The 17,633-nt window shown below is 49.3% G+C and overlaps 1 protein-coding gene across 1 annotated transcript in view; it reads left to right on the top strand.

Moving 5' to 3' along the window:
• Nucleotides 1-17,633, top strand: part of LOC146869442 (E3 ubiquitin-protein ligase TRIM39-like) — a 109,378-nt gene that overhangs the window by 31,026 nt on the left and 60,719 nt on the right. The window contains exon 2 of the mRNA XM_085599847.1: nt 11,755-11,777. Within this exon, the coding sequence (XP_085455973.1) occupies nt 11,755-11,777 (23 nt within the window). The remainder of the gene's footprint in view (nt 1-11,754; nt 11,778-17,633) is intronic.

The raw sequence follows: 17,633 nt of genomic DNA on the forward strand, positions 1-17,633 counted from the left end.
TCAGGGCAGAGACTAGATCTCCATGCAGGATGGGTGTGCCATGAGAAGTCAAGAATCCCCTCTCTTTCCATAGAAGCCCAAAGTGGTGAACTACCCCGAAGGCGTACTGACTGTCTGTGTAAATGTTTGCGGTTGTCCCTGCTGCCAGGATGCAGGCTCGTGTAAGAGCAATTAGTTCCGCCGCCTGTGCGGATCGCTGTGTGATGCGGGCTGTCTCAACAACTGTTCGGGCTGTGGTGACTGCATAGGCAGCTGAGGTGGTGCCATCGGGGAGCTTGATGCATGAGCCATCCACCCACAGTTCTCCGTCAGGGTCCGGGAAGGCAGTATCCCGGAGGTCAACCCTACTCTTGGTTTGTTCGTCGGTGAGGGTCACGCAGTCATGTATAGGGGACGCATTGGGGTCAGCGTCAGGGAGAGGTAGTAGAGTAGCTGGATTCAGAGTGGTGCATCGTTTCAATGTGATGTGGGGTGCAAGCAGAGTCAGTTCGTAACCAGTCAGTCGTGCGCTAGTCAGATGTTGAGTCTTGGTTTGGTTCAGGAGGGTGTCAACAGCATGGGGTACCAATACTGTGAGGGGGTTCGAGAGCACGATCCCCTCACTTTGCCGGATAGAGACAGCAGCGGCGGCTACTGCTCGAAGGCAGGCGGGCAAAGCTCTGGCTACAGGGTCAAGAGTGGCAGAGAAGTAGGCACAAGGGCGTTGTTTAGGGCCTATGGACTGGGTTAGGACGGACAACGCACATCCCTCCCTTTCGTGGGTGTAGAGGGAGAAAGGTTTAGTGTAGTCTGGGGTTCCTAGGACTGGGGCCGAGCAGAGGGCGTCTCGTAATTCTTTGAAGGAGGATTGACATTCGGGTGTCCAGGGGAGGGGGAAGGGAACATCTTTAGCCAGCAGGGAAAGCAGAGGTTTTACGATAAGACTGAAATTTGGCAACCACTGTCGACAAAAGGAGGTGAGGCCCACTAGGGACCGCACTTGCTTCTGAGTTTTGGGAACAGGGGTTTCTAGGATGGTTTGAATTCGGTCAGGGGTAAGTTTCCTCCCGTCTTTGGATAGTAGGTGGCCTAGATACGTTACTTGGGGCTGGCAGAATTGCAATTTCTTTCTGGAGACCTTGTGACCGTTCTCCGCAAGGAAGCGGAGGAGGTGAATGGTGGCTGTGACGGCAAGTGGAGTGGTGTCGGCCGCCAAAAGAATGTCATCGACGTACTGTATCAACACCACTCCATCGGGTAGTTGGACTGCATCCAGTTGCCTCTTGAGGGCTTGGCTGTAAATACTGGGACTCTCAGTGTAGCCTTGGGGTGCCCTGCAGAATCTGTACGAACGGGCTTTTAAAGTGAAGCCGAACAGGTAGCGGCTGTCTGGGTGGATGGGGATGGAAAAGAATGCGTTCTTGAGATCAATAACAGTAAAGATGGTGGCAGTGGATGGAATCAGGGTGAGGATGGTGGTGATGTCTGAGACCACGGGGTACTGGGGTATGACTACTTTGTTAACCTCTCGCAAGTCAACAATGAAACGGTAGGCTTTCTCATCCCCCTCGCCTTGCTTCTTTACAATGGGTAGGATAGGGCTGTTGCAAACATTACTGACTACTTCTTCTACCACTCCTGCCTCGACTAGAGACTCGATGATTTCCACCAATGCCTTCTCGCCTTCGGGTGATATCCGATACTGTGGAAGCTTTGGGAGCACCGCGTCCGGTCGGACGGTTATGTGTACCGGGTCGATCACCATGCGCCCTACATCTGAGTCGGTTTTAGCCCATAGATGTGAAGGTAACGTGTCGAGTAGGGACATATCAGCATCGGTTATAGAGAGCATACGCCGTGTGTGACAGGGTCTGGACAGATCTGGGTTATCGTGTAGGATGACTCGAACTCCGTCTGGGGAGCATCTGATGGTAGCTCGAAAATGTTTTAGCAAATCAAGTCCCATAATGGCATCGGGGGTGTTGGAGGAGAGCAGAAAGGTCGTGTCAGTGGTGTTATCTTCTAAGTCAAAGGAGATTGGTGCTGATAAGGGGTTAGTGGAGGGCGTTCCGTCAAAGCCTATTGAGGTTACGTGTGAGCCAGACAAGGGTGCCCTAGGAATCAGTCGTTTAGATAACGCACTACGTGTCGCCCCAGTATCTACCAGGAATGGAGATTTTGTGCCCAAGACCTTAGCGGTGACGTAAGGACCTTGCTGGTCAACACGGAGTTCGACTGGATCCCTCCCTTGCCCCTGGCGGTCCTATGCGAAGTCATGAGTGCTTTCGTAGTCAGAATGCTGACACTGGTTTTGTCGGGGGCGATCAAAGGTGTTTGGTCTGCCTGGCCTGTCGTTGATGGCGTTGTTCGTGTGCCCTCGTCCCTGTCCTCTATTTCTGGGGTCATATGCTGTGTCTCTGGGGTCCCTATTTTTGTTCATTTCCAGAAGGACCGGGCACTGGGATTTCCAGTGTCCGAACCCTCTACAGAACGCGCATTGATTCCCATCTAAGTCTCTCCGTCCGTTGTAGGGTGTAGGGGTATGGTCTCTAGGGGGTAGCTTTCTAGGGGCGGTTGGTTGGTAATTCTCTTTCGGGGGTTCCCTTCCTATGGTCACCCCTTGCAACTGTGCTATCATTACCCTCTCCTTTAGTTCCTTTTTCTTCTTCTCTGACGCCCTATCGTTCTCGTTCTTCTGATTTTCGTAGTATTGGGCCATCTGGAGAATTGCTGCGGGTTTGGAGGCTGCCCAACTACTCTCGCTGGTCTGTAGTTTCTGGGAAACTTCTTGTGACAGACCCTTCACATAATTCTGGACAAAGAGGTGATGTCCGGTTGCGGTGGTCATGTCTTGGCCACTGTAATCGGAAAACACAGTCTCGAATCGGGAGAAGTACTCAGACACATCCTCCTGGGGTTTCTGGCGGCAAGCCGTCACTATCGACCAGTCTATCTTTCTTTCTGGGATTAGAGTCTTCAGCTTTTGTACAATCTTGTCTGGGAGTTCTAAGGTGGCTTTCGGGGGTTTCTGTCCTGGTTCTCGCTGTTTATCTATGGTATCGAGTTGTACCCAGGTATATCCGAACGGCTCAGCGTGGTCAACTTTCCGGATTTGTTTCCACACATCAGCCGGCAGACATAGCCCAAAGAACAAGTCGATATCTGCTAAAGTCATTATCGTTGAGCCTAAGGCTGTACCCAATTCAGTGTAGAAGGCAGTCGGGTTCTTTCTCAAGTCGGGTAGAGTTTTTCTAAAGGTCAAAATATCTTGCCGGTCCCACGGCTGGTAGACCCAGTTATATACAACCCTTCCCTTCGCATCTTGGTGGTTGATGTCGTCATGTGTTCCCTGACCTCGTGGGGGGACCCAGTAGGGGGCAGCTTCTTTAATGGGCATCATGGCATCAGCCCTTCCTTCCTGGGGCTTAGTCGCTATGGGGGTTTCTGCTTTGGTGGTCTGTCTATGTTCTTTAAGGTGTCGGTAGACCTCGAGTGTACGAGTGAAGAGGTTCGTAACGTCGCCCTCTCTTTCCTCTCCGATGTCTACCTTCCTATATAGGGCTGCTAAGCCTTCGGGACCTTTATCGTGGTATCTATCCTCATATGCATTCAGGGCGTGATAACAGAGCCGTACGACAAAGTGTCGTCTGCGGCTGTCGGCATACGAGTTATACACGTCTGTTATATACTCCTCACTTTCTTTTCGCTCCACCAGTGTCCCTACTATCTTATCAATTCCTGCTCGTTCATCCTTTGTTAATCGATTCATTCTGGTGGACTCTTTCTTTCCCATCTCATGGTCATCTAGCGTTGTAGCCGACATTGGGTTCAGTACAAGAGGCTCAGCCGGCGCGGAGGCCGTGAGGACCGAGGCCCCTGTACTGCTTTCGATCGTGTTTGGGGGTTGTGGGTGTTGCACTACTGACTGGGAGGGTGCATATGGAGGGGGCATGTAAATGATCGGGGGACCTAACAGTAATTCGTCATTCGTTCGCTGCTTGGAGGACAACTCAGGGTAGAGCAAAGAAGGGGTCCTAACAGCGTACTGTCCTGATGTTCCGGGCTCCTGCCTTAGTTTAGTTTCCCTTCTCTCCTTTATCTCTTCCTCTAACCTTCTAGCGGCAAGATGAGCTGCCTTTCGTAATTCCTTTTCTGCTTTTACTTCTTCCCTCTTTTTCCGTTGCGTTGCTTCTTTGCGCCACATGCCGATACTGTCAAGCATAGTAGGCGTCGTCTTATTGCTACGCAGAGCTATTTCTAGCGCTTCTATCTTATGGTCGTCGAAGGATCCCATCAGTGGCCACTGACTCTCGGGGTCCTTCTTGGTATATTTATGCCACAGCTTGCTATAAGCTACGGCGACTAGTCCATATTTAGTGAACATGTCCTTATTAGGGGTGCCTTCCAGTGGAGCCGGATGGTTCACCTCTAATAAGCGGTCCGGGCAGAACCAACTACCAATCAGTGGGGAGAAGATAGGCATGACGGGTTTCAACGGGGACAAAAGTCAGCACTACCTATCTTTTCACTGCTTGCAAAGACTAGACAGAATATCTCTATTCCTCGTTATTTGTAAGCAGAGAATACCTCCAAAGAACCAATATCGAACAACTAGTGTTCGGACAATCAATCAATCAATCAATGGGGAGATAAAGATAGGCACGACGGGTTTCAACGGGGACAAAAGTCTGCGTTACCTACCCTTCACTATTTGCAAAGACTAGACAGAATATTTCTATTCTACGTTATTTGCAAACAGAGAATATCTCAAAGAGCACTATTCTTCAAAACAATCAATGTTCGGACAATCAATCAGTGGGGAGATAAAGATAGGCACGACGGGTTTCAACGGGGACAAAAGTCTGCGTTACCTACCCTTCACTATCTGCAAAGGGAGAGAGAGAGAGTATTTCTACTCCTCCCCGTTTGTAGACAGCGAATATCTCAAAGAGAACAATCAATGAGCAATACTAGTATTTCCAAAACTTCAAACAATCAATCAATTATTTCGCAATTTGTCGTGTATCACGACCTTACCCGGACCGCGTGGACAGTTTCTCGTCTTCCGCCTCCAGCGCCCGATCGTCCTCTACTCTCCGTATTTGCCGCGGCACTCCTGATGGTTCCCAGTCAGGACCGTAGATCACTCGAGAGAGGTCTGCTCGGAATCAGTGAAGTTCGGATGATCGGCTGCCAGACGAGGGTCTATTGGGCAGGAGCTCTCCCGATCGTTGCAGTCGTTCACTCTGTCGTCGGGACCTCTCCCACTGGATCCAAGTGTCGCTGATGGGCCCCACGTTTGGGACGCCAATTGTTAAATGGTAGCGGCAGTTTCAGTCGATAACCTTTCAAGTATTTGCCCGGCGGTAATCGCCTCTCATACCACTCGATAATTTACCAATGAAAGAGGCAGGCGCCGGAGACTGGAAGGCAGGAAACAAAGTTTTATTCCGTCGGAGCAGAACACATCAGATCAGACAGCAAGGTATCGTCACGAGGTGCTCTAACTGCATCTCTGAGACCTGGTCTCTTATACACTGGTTTATTGCTTTATTACATATGGTACATTCTTATTGAGGCTTTGATGTACGGAAAGACATTTCTTTGAACCCCCACTTCAAGCTCGTTCCCACACATATCTACAGTAGAAGTCCCTACCCCATCTACAGTAGGAGATGGCTATCACGCAGCAGGGTATTCCGCCAATTCCCGGGGGTGTGTGCAACCGGCCGGGTCTCAGGGGGTAGGGGCTTTGATCCACTGTAATCCCTTTGATGTGGGGTGTTTCCCTTACAGTAGGGGCAATAAACTGCATCCGCAGGGCTAGGTGATGGCCTGGGACCAGTTCGGACAATGGGGCGCAGAGGAAGGGGTTATCAAAGGAGAGGCATGACCATGTATGGGATGTCGGTCGGATGTGGTTCCGTAGCAGGGTCGCGCAGAAGGAGAGGGTTTATGGCCTGTATGAGAGAGCGGGGGTGGCTGGCGCGCGGGGGGTGCTCGCAGCGCCAGGGGATGCTCGCAGCGCCAGGGGGAAAGCGCTGGCAATCGAGAGTGAGCGGGGAGAGGGTGGGGTGCCTAAAATGGCGGCCGAGCATTCGCTGTGCGTGGCGCTGGGGAGAGGCAAGATGGCGCAGATAATGTTCAGTTTGCAAGCTAAATTTCCACAGTAGCAGTGGTTTTTCACAGGTGCCTGTCCATTCCAACAATTGCCTCCAGTGTGCCAGCAGCAGTGTTTTTCACAGGTGCCTGCCCATGACGACAATTGCCTCCAGTGTGCCAGTAGCAGTGTTTTTCACAGGTGCCTGCCCATGACGACGATTGTCTCTACTGTGCCAGTAGCAGTGGTTTTCACAGGTGCCTGCCCATGACGACAATTGCCTCCACTGTGCCAGTAGCAGTGGTTTTCACAGGTGCCTGTCCATGCCAACAATTGCCTCCAGTGTGCCAGTAGCAGTGGTTTTCACAGGTGCCTGTCCATGCAGACAATTGCCTCCAGTGTGCCAGTAGCAGTGGTTTTCACAGGTGCCTGTCCATACCAGCAATTGCCTCCAGTGTGCCAGTAGCAGTGGTTTTCACAGGTGCCTGCCCATGCCGACAATTGCCTCCAGTGTGCCAGTAGCAGTGGTTTTTACTGGTGCCTGCCCATGCCAACAACTGCCTCCAGTGTGCCAGTAGCAGTGGTTTTCACAGGTGCTGCTCATGCCTAAAATTGCCTCCAGTGTGCCAGTAGCAGTGGTTTTCACAGGTGCTGCTCATGCCTACAATTGCCTCCAGTGTGCCAGTAGCAGTGGTTTTCACAGGTGCTGCTCATGCCTAAAATTGCCTCCTCTGTGCCAGTAGCAGTAGTTTTCACAGGTGCCTGCCCATGCAGACAATTGCCTCCAGTGTGCCAGTAGCATTGGTTTTCACAGGTGCCTGTCTATGCCGACAATTGCCTCCAGTGTGCCAGTAGCAGTGGTGCCTGTCCATGCCTAAAATTGCCTCCACTGTGCCAGTAGCAGTAGTTTTCACAGGTGCCTGCCCATGCAGACAATTGCCTCCAGTGTGCCAGTAGCAGTGTTTTTCACAGGTGCCTGCCCATGCCGACAATTGCCTCCAGTGTGCCAGTAGCAGTGTTTTTCACAGGTGCCTGCCCATGACGACGATTGCCTCTACTGTGCCAGTAGCAGTGGTTTTCACAGGTGCCTGCCCATGACGACAATTGCCTCCACTGTGCCAGTAGCAGTGGTTTTCACAGGTGCCTGTCCATGCCGACAATTGCCTCCAGTGTGCCAGTAGCAGTGGTTTTCACAGGTGCCTGTCCATGCCGACAATTGCCTCCAGTGTGCCAGTAGCAGTGGTTTTCACAGGTGCCTCTCCATGCCGACAATTGTCTCCAGTGTGCCAGTAGCAGTGGTTTTCACAGGTGCCTTCCCATGCCGACAATTGCCTCCAGTGTCCCAGTAGCAGTGTTTTTCACAGGTGCCTGTCCATGCCGACAATTGCCTCCAGTGTGCCAGTAGCAGTGGTTTTCACAGGTGCTGCTCATGCCTACAATTGCCTCCAGTGTGCCAGTAGCAGTGGTTTTCACAGGTGCTGCTCATGCCTACAAGTGCCTCCAGTGTGCCAGTAGCAGTGGTTTTGACAGGCGCCTGTCCATGCCTACAATTGCCTCCAGTATTCCAGCAGTAGAAGTTTTCTTTGGGTCCCTCTATGAGCCACAAATTACCTTCAGTATGTAAGGGCCAATGGCAGACTAGCAAGCATTACATCATATTCTCACTCACATTTACTCAACCACACTCAATCATTCATTCTCACTTAGTCTACCTCACTCTCACTCGTCCTTACTCTGACTCCAACATACTTACTCATACTCACTTGCTCTCACTGTCATTCTCACACAATCTGTGTCACTCATTCTCTCTCCTTCATTCACACTCACTCCAACTCCTACTCGCTCATACTTTTTCACTTGTGCACTCACTCTTATTGTCACTCATTCTGACTCTCATGCTCACTGCCACTCATTCTCACTTATTCTCACTCATTCCCTTTTAGTGGCTCTCACACACTATCTGTCACTGACACTCAGTTTTACTTACAAACACTCATGCTCACACGTACAAACACACTCACAAACACACAACCACACTCCGATCCCCAAGCACGTACCCTACATACATTTAAATGCATTTTTTTATTTAAGACATCTGCTACAGAAGTTTAGCATTCTAGATCTTCGTGCCCCATTTTTTACTACACTAACAGTGGATATTAATCGATTATTCACTATTAGTTTAATAAAACATTGGCTGAAAACAAAGGTGGAGCACGACTCCCATAAGGGCGAGCATCCGCTGTGTTCTTGGTACTCATTTTGCTACCTCTGAAGCCAGAGGTCGCACAAGCAGTGCCACGGGTCACAAGGGGCGAGCCAGGAGTCACCGCTGCGACCCCTGGCAATCCCTAAATGATGCCCATGCATGTGACCCTGTTGCGAACATCATACATTGTGTCAGGTGACCTCATTCAGAATATCAGAATGTGCTGTGTTTTGTGACTCCATTCAGAATTACACTGTGCTCTGTCGATTCCCTCCAGTGTGCCAGTAGCAGTGGTTTTGAAGGTGCCTGCTCATGCCGACAATTGCCTCCAGTGTGCCAGTAGCAGTGGTTTTCACAGGTGCCTGCCTATGCCGACAATATCCTCCAGTGTGCCAGTAGCAGTGGTTTTCACAGGTGCCTGCCCATGCCGACAATATCCTCCAGTGTGCCAGTAGCAGTGGTTTTCACAGGTGCCTGCCCATGCCGACAATATCCTCCAGTGTGCCAGTAGCAGTGATTTTCACAGGTGCCTGTCCATGCCGACAATTGCCTCCACTGTGCCAATAGCAGTGGTTTTCATAAGGTGCCTGCCCATGCCTACAATTGCCTCCCATGTGGCAGTAGCAGTGTTTTTCACAGGTGCCTGTCCATGCCGACAATTGCCTCCAGTGTGCCAATAGCAGTGTTTTTCACAGGTGCCTGTCCATGCCTACAATTGCCTCCGGTGTGCCAGTAGCAGTGTTTTTCACAGGTGCCTGTCCATGCCGACAATTGCCTCCAGTGTGCCAGTAGCAGTGTTTTTCACAGGTGCTTTTCCATTCCAACAATTGCCTCCAGTGTGCCAGCAGCAGTGTTTTTCACAGGTGCCTGTCCATGCCGACAATTGCCTCCAGTGTGCCAGTAGCAGTGTTTTTCACAGGTGCCTGCCCATGACGACGATTGTCTCTACTGTGCCAGTAGCAGTGGTTTTCACAGGTGCCTGCCCATGACGACAATTGCCTCCACTGTGCCAGTAGCAGTGGTTTTCACAGGTGCCTGTCCATGCCAACAATTGCCTCCAGTGTGCCAGTAGCAGTGGTTTTCACAGGTGCCTGTCCATGCAGACAATTGCCTCCAGTGTGCCAGTAGCAGTGGTTTTCACAGGTGCCTGTCCATGCTGACAATTGTCTCCAGTGTGCCAGTAGCAGTGGTTTTCACAGGTGCCTGTCCATGCCAACAACTGCCTCCAGTGTGCCAGTAGCAGTGGTTTTCACAGGTGCTGCTCATGCCTACAATTGCCTCCAGTGTGCCAGTAGCAGTGGTTTTCACAGGTGCTGCTCATGCCTAAAATTGCCTCCTCTGTGCCAGTAGCAGTAGTTTTCACAGGTGCCTGCCCATGCAGACAATTGCCTCCAGTGTGCCAGTAGCATTGGTTTTCACAGGTGCCTGTCTATGCCGACAATTGCCTCCAGTGTGCCAGTAGCAGTGGTGCCTGTCCATGCCTAAAATTGCCTCCACTGTGCCAGTAGCAGTAGTTTTCACAGGTGCCTGCCCATGCAGACAATTGCCTCCAGTGTGACAGTAGCAGTGTTTTTCACAGGTGCCTGCCCATGCCGACAATTGCCTCCAGTGTGCCAGTAGCAGTGTTTTTCACAGGTGCCTGCCCATGACGACGATTGCCTCTACTGTGCCAGTAGCAGTGGTTTTCACAGGTGCCTGCCCATGACGACAATTGCCTCCACTGTGCCAGTAGCAGTGGTTTTCACAGGTGCCTGTCCATGCCGACAATTGCCTCCAGTGTGCCAGTAGCAGTGGTTTTCACAGGTGCCTGTCCATGCCGACAATTGCCTCCACTGTGCCAGTAGCAGTGGTTTTCACAGGTGCCTGTCCATGCCGACAATTGCCTCCAGTGTGCCAGTAGCAGTGGTTTTCACAGGTGCCTTCCCATGCCGACAATTGCCTCCATTGTCCCAGTAGCAGTGGTTTTCACAGGTGCTGCTCATGCCTACAATTGCCTCCAGTGTGCCAGTAGCAGTGGTTTTCACAGGTGCTGCTCATGCCTACAATTGCCTCCAGTGTGCCAGTAGCAGTGGTTTTCACAGGTGCTGCTCATGCCTACAATTGCCTCCAGTGTGCCAGTAGGAGTGGTTTTCACAGGTGCTGCTCATGCCTACAAGTGCCTCCAGTGTGCCAGTAGCAGTGGTTTTCACAGGTGCTGCTCATGCCTACAATTGCCTCCAGTGTGCCAGTAGGAGTGGTTTTCACAGGTGCTGCTCATGCCTACAAGTGCCTCCAGTGTGCCAGTAGCAGTGGTTTTCACAGGTGCCTCCCCATGCCGACAATTGCCTCCAGTAATCCAGCAGTAGAAGTTTTCCATAGGTCCCTTTATAAGCCACAAATTACCTTCAGTATGTAAGGGCCAATGGCAGACTAGCAAGCATTACATCATATTCTCACTCACATTTACTCAACCACACTCAATCATTCATTCTCACTTAGTCTACCTCACTCTCACTCGTCCTTACTCTGACTCCAACATACTTACTCATACTCACTTGCTCTCACTGTCATTCTCACACAATCTGTGTCACTCATTCTCTCTCCTTCATTCACACTCACTCCAACTCCTACTCGCTCATACTTTTTCACTTGTGCACTCACTCTTATTGTCACTCATTCTGACTCTCATGCTCACTGCCACTCATTCTCACTTATTCTCACTCATTCCCTTTTAGTGGCTCTCACACACTATCTGTCACTGACACTCAGTTTTACTTACAAACACTCATGCTCACACGTACAAACACACTCACAAACACACAACCACACTCCGATCCCCAAGCACGTACCCTACATACATTTAAATGCATTTTTTTATTTAAGACATCTGCTACAGAAGTTTAGCATTCTAGATCTTCGTGCCCCATTTTTTACTACACTAACAGTGAATATTAATCTATTATTCACTATTAGTTTAATATAAAATTGGCTGAAAACAAAGGTGGAGCACGACTCCCATAAGGGCGAGCATCCGCTGTGTTCTTGGTACTCATTTTGCTACCTCTGAAGACAGAGGTCGCACAAGCAGTGCCACGGGTCACAAGGGGCGAGCCAGGAGTCACAGCTGCGACCCCTGGCAATCCCTAAATGATGCCCATGCATGTGACCCTGTTGCGAACATCATACATTGTGTCAGGTGACCTCATTCAGAATATCAGAATGTGCTGTGTTTTGTGACTCCATTCAGAATTACACTGTGCTCTGTCATTTCCATTCCGATGATCAGTTTCTTTTATATCATGTGACCTCATTCAGAATCCCTCATTCTGTGCTTAGTCATGCAATACCCCAGAATGTGCTGTGTCACGTGACCCCAGTCACTGTTTTTTAACCATAGATAGAAGTGTGTCACTCCTAAAAATACTGCCATAACTTTAACATCTCCTGTGGAAACTGATCTCACTGTGTTTGTTTCTCTGTTTTGCAGGATGTCAGAAGCACCCTAAGCAGGTAAGGCTGGTTTATTATCCTCCTGTCAGTGTGTAAGGAGCAGGTCTCACTGCTGCAGTGTGAATGCCACTGCTGAGGTCACACAAAGTGTTAGGAAACTTTCAGATCCTCATAAAATCACTTCGCATTCTCAAAAATACCTTTAAGTCCTCAGACTCCCCTGAAAAAATTCCTTGGAAAACTCCCTGGGTCATCAAGAAGCTCTTTTATATTTTCATAAATTTTCATAAATCCCTGCGAGTTGTCAAGAGACTCCTGTGAGTCCTAAAATAATTGCAACAAAAATGAGTTGCTGTCCTCACAAAACCGATTTGCATCTTTAAAGCTTAACTGAAGTCCTAAGAAAAGTAACCTGAACACATGGAAAACGCAAGCACATTCTGGAAAGATCTCTTTACGTTTTACTCAATTCAGAGTTGTGCAAAACGAAGTCCTAATGTCCTAACTATACAAACACACATGGTGGCTATGCTCACAACAAGGGCAGGTCCAATTTTCAGCACTATTGTTAGGAATGTTGGATCATACACATATATCTTCATGTGGGGTAGAGTTGCTACCATGGTACTACAGACACCCTGCCACCTAGGGTGTTCACCTGCTTAGGACAATGCCCTTGGCAAAAATTATACAAAATAAAAAGTACTAGAGCACACATAGAAAGTACATTTAATAAAGAAAGTAGTCCTAATGTGAAGTCCATCAAATTATTTGCCCTTTTTTGTGAAGTTATCTTATTCCATTTTCCACAATGTTCGGTTTATATACAAGCAGGAACAGCCAATATCTGGTCTATACGAGCAAAAGCAGCCGACCCATATTTCGTCCATATACATACATTGGTATGGAACATCATCTCTCATGAAATCTTTTACGTACAATTCTTACATGTCAACCTCATATAGCAGTGATGAGGCGAAGGAAAATAGTGACATGAAATTATATATGCCAGTCACAACGCACTGAGGAAATTGTGTAAAAATGCATTGTAGCGTCAGCTCACCCAAAGCCATAAAAAGCGGTACCCATGATAGGTGATGTTGACCGAAAGACCGAAAGAAGAGAACCCATGAGGGCCACAGGTAATGCCAGTATATATTATAATACAAGTGAAAAACTAGATTTTGCATGAATTGTGCTCTCTAAGAAATAAATGAACTAATATTGTGATTGCACCACTATCATTCAATATAGGCGAATAGTCCACATGGAGTCCATCGAATGATTAAATATCTGTCTTTATTAGTGATTCATGTTCTTCTTTCTCTTGTTTTAAAACAGTACAAACAGCCAACGCGTTTCGTTCTCCACCGAGAACTTCTTCAGGGCATTTTAGATTTCCACAAACGAACAGATAGAGTATTTGCGACCATGTTGTCCTGGTATAAATAGATCTGTCCGTCCAATAATTGTAAATCAACTTATAGGTTGAAACGAACGCTGTTACTGTATTTCAATATTTTATTAGTATCTTCAAGCGGTGGTATGATAGTAACCGGGCATTCCTTGGTTCGTAATTTGATCGAAAACCCATGGTATTGCCTTTTGTGAGAGTGGCATAGTAGCCATCGATCTCATACCACGCGAAATCACGCTCGAATTCATAGCGGGATTTCGCGTCGTATGAGATCGATGGCTACTATGCCACTCTCACAAAAGGCAATACCGGGCATCTTTATGCGCTGGACTCAATGTGGACTATTTGCCTATATTGAATGATAGTGGTGCAATCACGATATTAGTTAATTTGTTCTATTGACACTGTGTATCGGGGTGGTCCCTTTGGACAGAAGGTACCTTTGTGATTTCTGCACACGGAAGGATTTCCACTTTCGGTTAAGAAATATCTTTTGGTTTAATATTTTGATTTGGTGCCTATTGCTCAGTGGTCCACTGTCCGATTTGTGCGTGAACAAATGTGCTCTCTAAGATACAAAGAAATATGTGTATTTGGTGTTCCTTTTTGCATGCAAGGAAAGAATATATATTAGTAGTGAGATTTAATAAGAATATAGAATACCTGAGCGCCCTGTAGAAAGGACAATGTCCAAAAGTAGATACAGAGAAGATCTTGTCGGAATCTATTTAAAATATATATAAAACTGCATGTATATGCAGCCATGCTGAGGAAAATATAGGATTGTGCAGAAAAGTAAAAATCAGTACACCATAAGGAGAGCAAAGTCTCCTGAGTAGTAAAAAGGGAAGTGCAAATAACAACATATAAAAGTAGACCAGTTTAGAATGAAAACTGGTCACCCAGGTGAAACGAGGGAAGTGATTCCATGTGTAGCGGAATACAATGAAAAGGGCCATAGTACGAATAGTTGTCTTCCTGAATTTCCTGATGTAGTATATAATTCCATTTCTTGGGCCTTGAAAAAGTAACTCTTGTCACTGCTTTAAGCAAGCAGATATTCCGGCCATTCAATAGGTTGTGTATGAGTATGTAGCATCCTGTCACGTCCGCAACCCGACCACTCAGCTGAAACAAGAGCCCCGAGCCACCCATGTGGATACCTCTCTGGCATAGGATGAATAAGTGGATGAGTAAAGCTGTCCCCTCCATTTTTTGAGGAGTTTCTGGGCTTCTGTCTCCAACATATGTGTCTTTCGGAGGAGAGCTAAATGAACTCTAATCCTTCTAAGATAGATGTGTGTACTATGCTGTTTCACAAAGGAGTTTAGACCCCTCACATTCCATATGGCAAATTTAAAATTTCACCCATCTCGTAACATCCCATCCCCCCTCGCTCTCCTCCTCCGCAGACACACCTCCCCACACCATTCCCAAACCCCCGCCACCCTCAGACACACAACTGATGCTTTAACAACGATAATAACCCCAAACCATATGCGACTCCCATTATACCACCCGGGTAAACACCTTTCAACTGAGCTAGTGTCTTCCCACACATAATGCTGCTCCCACCCACCCAAAAATCTCAAAGTCTCAATTGAACTACAGTGTGTGTACAATCCCTCTATTGGGTATAAACTGGTATTATAGCTTAGGGGCAGAAAACAGTCAGATCTCACCCCAGTGGGCAGCTCAATCAGCAGTTCCGCTCCCTAATACCCTAAGGTTCTCACACTGGTAGTCAGGTAATCAGTCACACCACAGAAAAGTAGAAACGGGAGAAGGTATGGGAGAAAAACAAGAAGTAAAGCAAGGGAAAAAGGGAGGGTTGGCCGCATGGTGGGTGAAAGACCCAGGACCTCTATCAGTGACACCACCTCATCTTATCACACCTCACTTAAAGTCCGTACAACAAGGACCGAGTGTCCCAGGGGGAGCCTCAAAAAACAGACTAATCAGTCCCATCGTACTACTGGGTGGCATTAACCCTCGAGCCCTCCTCATACCTGTCACGCCAGGGGCAAGTGCAACATCATTCTACAGCACCTTCAGTGTGGCCCATAAATATGTGTCCATATTCAACCATCTGCTCGCACGGGTGTTCGTGAGTCCCCTACAGATCCGATTCTGTGCTTGAGGAAGCAGCAGAAGTAACTGCCTCAACTAAGGCCCCGGCTGCTTCTCACTCCTGTCATTGTTTTGCTAGGTCCAGAGTACCATCAGATTGCACCACCGTTCTCGCAGCAGATCTGGAACGGGGTCTATGTTGGCTTTGTCTCCTTAGAGTAGCCGAGGGGCCTTCTCCGTGCCACAGTGAATCCCGAGCCCGTCCCGTAGATGTCGAAGGCTGACATTCAGCTCTATGGACCTCTAACCAGTCCAGAGTGTTCTCTGGCATTATGATAAAATGAGAGCATCCATACCGCAGCACCTTCAGTTTGGTAGGATGAGGCAACATATACTTCAAGCCAATCATTCTTAGCTTTTGTTAGACACTACTAAAGGACTGCCATTGCAATTGGGCAGCTCTTGTATAGTCTGGCAATATTCGTTTACTGCTATTTGCAAATATTGGGTCTCCATGGCTCCGAACCCCTCATAGTAGTTTATCCCGTTCTCTGTAGTTGAGAAATTTCCCTATTATGCTTCGGGTTCGAGCTCCTGGTTGCGGCGGTGTGACCAATGACTTGTGAGCCCTTTCCACCACAAAAAATAGTGTCACGTTTGTGAGTGCTGTCTTGATCCAGTCTTCCATGAAGGTCTCTGGGATGTTACCCTCGGCGCCCTCGGGGAATCCCATAAATCATAGGTTACATCTGCGGGACCAGCCCTCCACATATTCGATCCGTGCCTCCAATCGACTCAAGCAGACCGCCTGGGCGGCCACCGTCACCTTCATTGTGGAGATCTCCCCCTGCACTTCCGTGACCTGTGTCTCAGTTTCCACTGATCGCTCCGCTACCGTGCGAAGGTCGGTGTGGAGGAGGTTCACGTCTATGGCCATGGCTTCGGTTTTGGCCTGAGGCTTCAATTGCTGCCAGAATCTGGGCCCCCGAGGGCTCTATTGCAGGTTGTGTTGCCTCTTCAAGAGACTGTGATGTGGTGGTAACCGCTCCCTGTACCGTGAACTGGTCAATCTTTGTCTGCTTGCTGCCCCTGGGCAGTTTGTCCTTACCCATGACAGCTTGAGGACCTACAACTTTCTCTCCCTCAATATGTCCAGGATTTCTGGTGGAAGCGCTGCAGTTGTGGTCGCTCCCCACACCTTGTGTGTCTAGATTGAATGCCACCAGTGGTGCCAGTCCAATTCTCCACAGGTAAGCTGTGTGAGGGACTCCAGGAGTAGCAGCGGGGTGCAGCAGCACAGAGGATACAGAGTTCCCACCTCCTGGTGTCACCTACAGTTCTGATTCAAATCCAGGATCCGGTGTTCAGATGCCTGTGCAGGGATCACACCAGGCAGTCATGTGACTGTGGACGCCATGCTCCTAGTTCAGAGCTAGTTACCAGCGAAAATCCTACAGGAGGAGAATGTCAGGGTCAATGGCAGGTTGCAAGTCACACAGCCCACTCACCAGTCAATGGGACCAGCCACCAAGAGTGTGGGTTCGCGTCCACTCCAGTTCACCTCCACTCTGCCAAGGCTGACTGCTAGTCTCCTCTCGCTCCTCTGCACGACCCTCAATCCTGGGGTGGGGCGAATAAACAATTGCTGGCAGCCTCTCGCTTGTGTGTGGAGCTGCATTTATTATACCCTCCAGGCATACCCCTGCACAGCACCTGGAGGGGGGGGGGAGTCCACAGAAAAGCTCCACCTCAAGCACCATGAGTCCACCAGGGCCACCACCGGATCCGTCCCCAACATCCTACCGAGGGCCCCTGGCATCAACCAGGGCGCACCGTTGTCACGGCTCATCTCCACTACGGCATGTAGAGGTGCCTGCAGTGTCCAGGGGATCAGCGGTCACAGTCTCTCTTGCACTCGGATTCAGGAGGAGGGTAAATCAATGTGGCCACCATGTTGGAGGGTCTCTCCGTGGCGAGGTAGTCACCAAGAGCGGAGGCGTGCCGGGGCTCCGTTACAGGCTGCAGGTTCTGTCAGCAGGCCGGCCCCACCACTATCGTGGTATCAGCCATCCCACTTTACCACCCACACTCCGTTCACCTCCTTTCGGCAGCTCCCCAGGTCCGCCCCACAGCTTCGGCAGGCCACCTGGTCTCCAGCACAGAGGTAGTGACTTGTAGGCCTCTCCTCGGTTTGTGCATCAGCACGTTGCAGACAGCTCTGGGGTGTCACTATTTCCATGCCCCCTGGCGCTGCCCTATCCGGAGTTCAGTTTCAAGATTTTCAGAGTCGAGGGTGCGGCAGGAGGATGGAGTATGCCTGTGTCTGGGCTGGAGCTCTCTTTTAGTGATGCCTCCCGGCCATCTTGTTGGCCACGCCCCCCAATCTTATCTATCATTAATAACATGAATGGCCATGCTGATCCTATGGA

This window comes from Triturus cristatus, chromosome 1_1 (genome assembly GCF_964204655.1).
Source record: "Triturus cristatus chromosome 1_1, aTriCri1.1, whole genome shotgun sequence".
In the NCBI taxonomy this organism is placed as follows: Eukaryota; Metazoa; Chordata; class Amphibia; order Caudata; family Salamandridae; genus Triturus; species Triturus cristatus.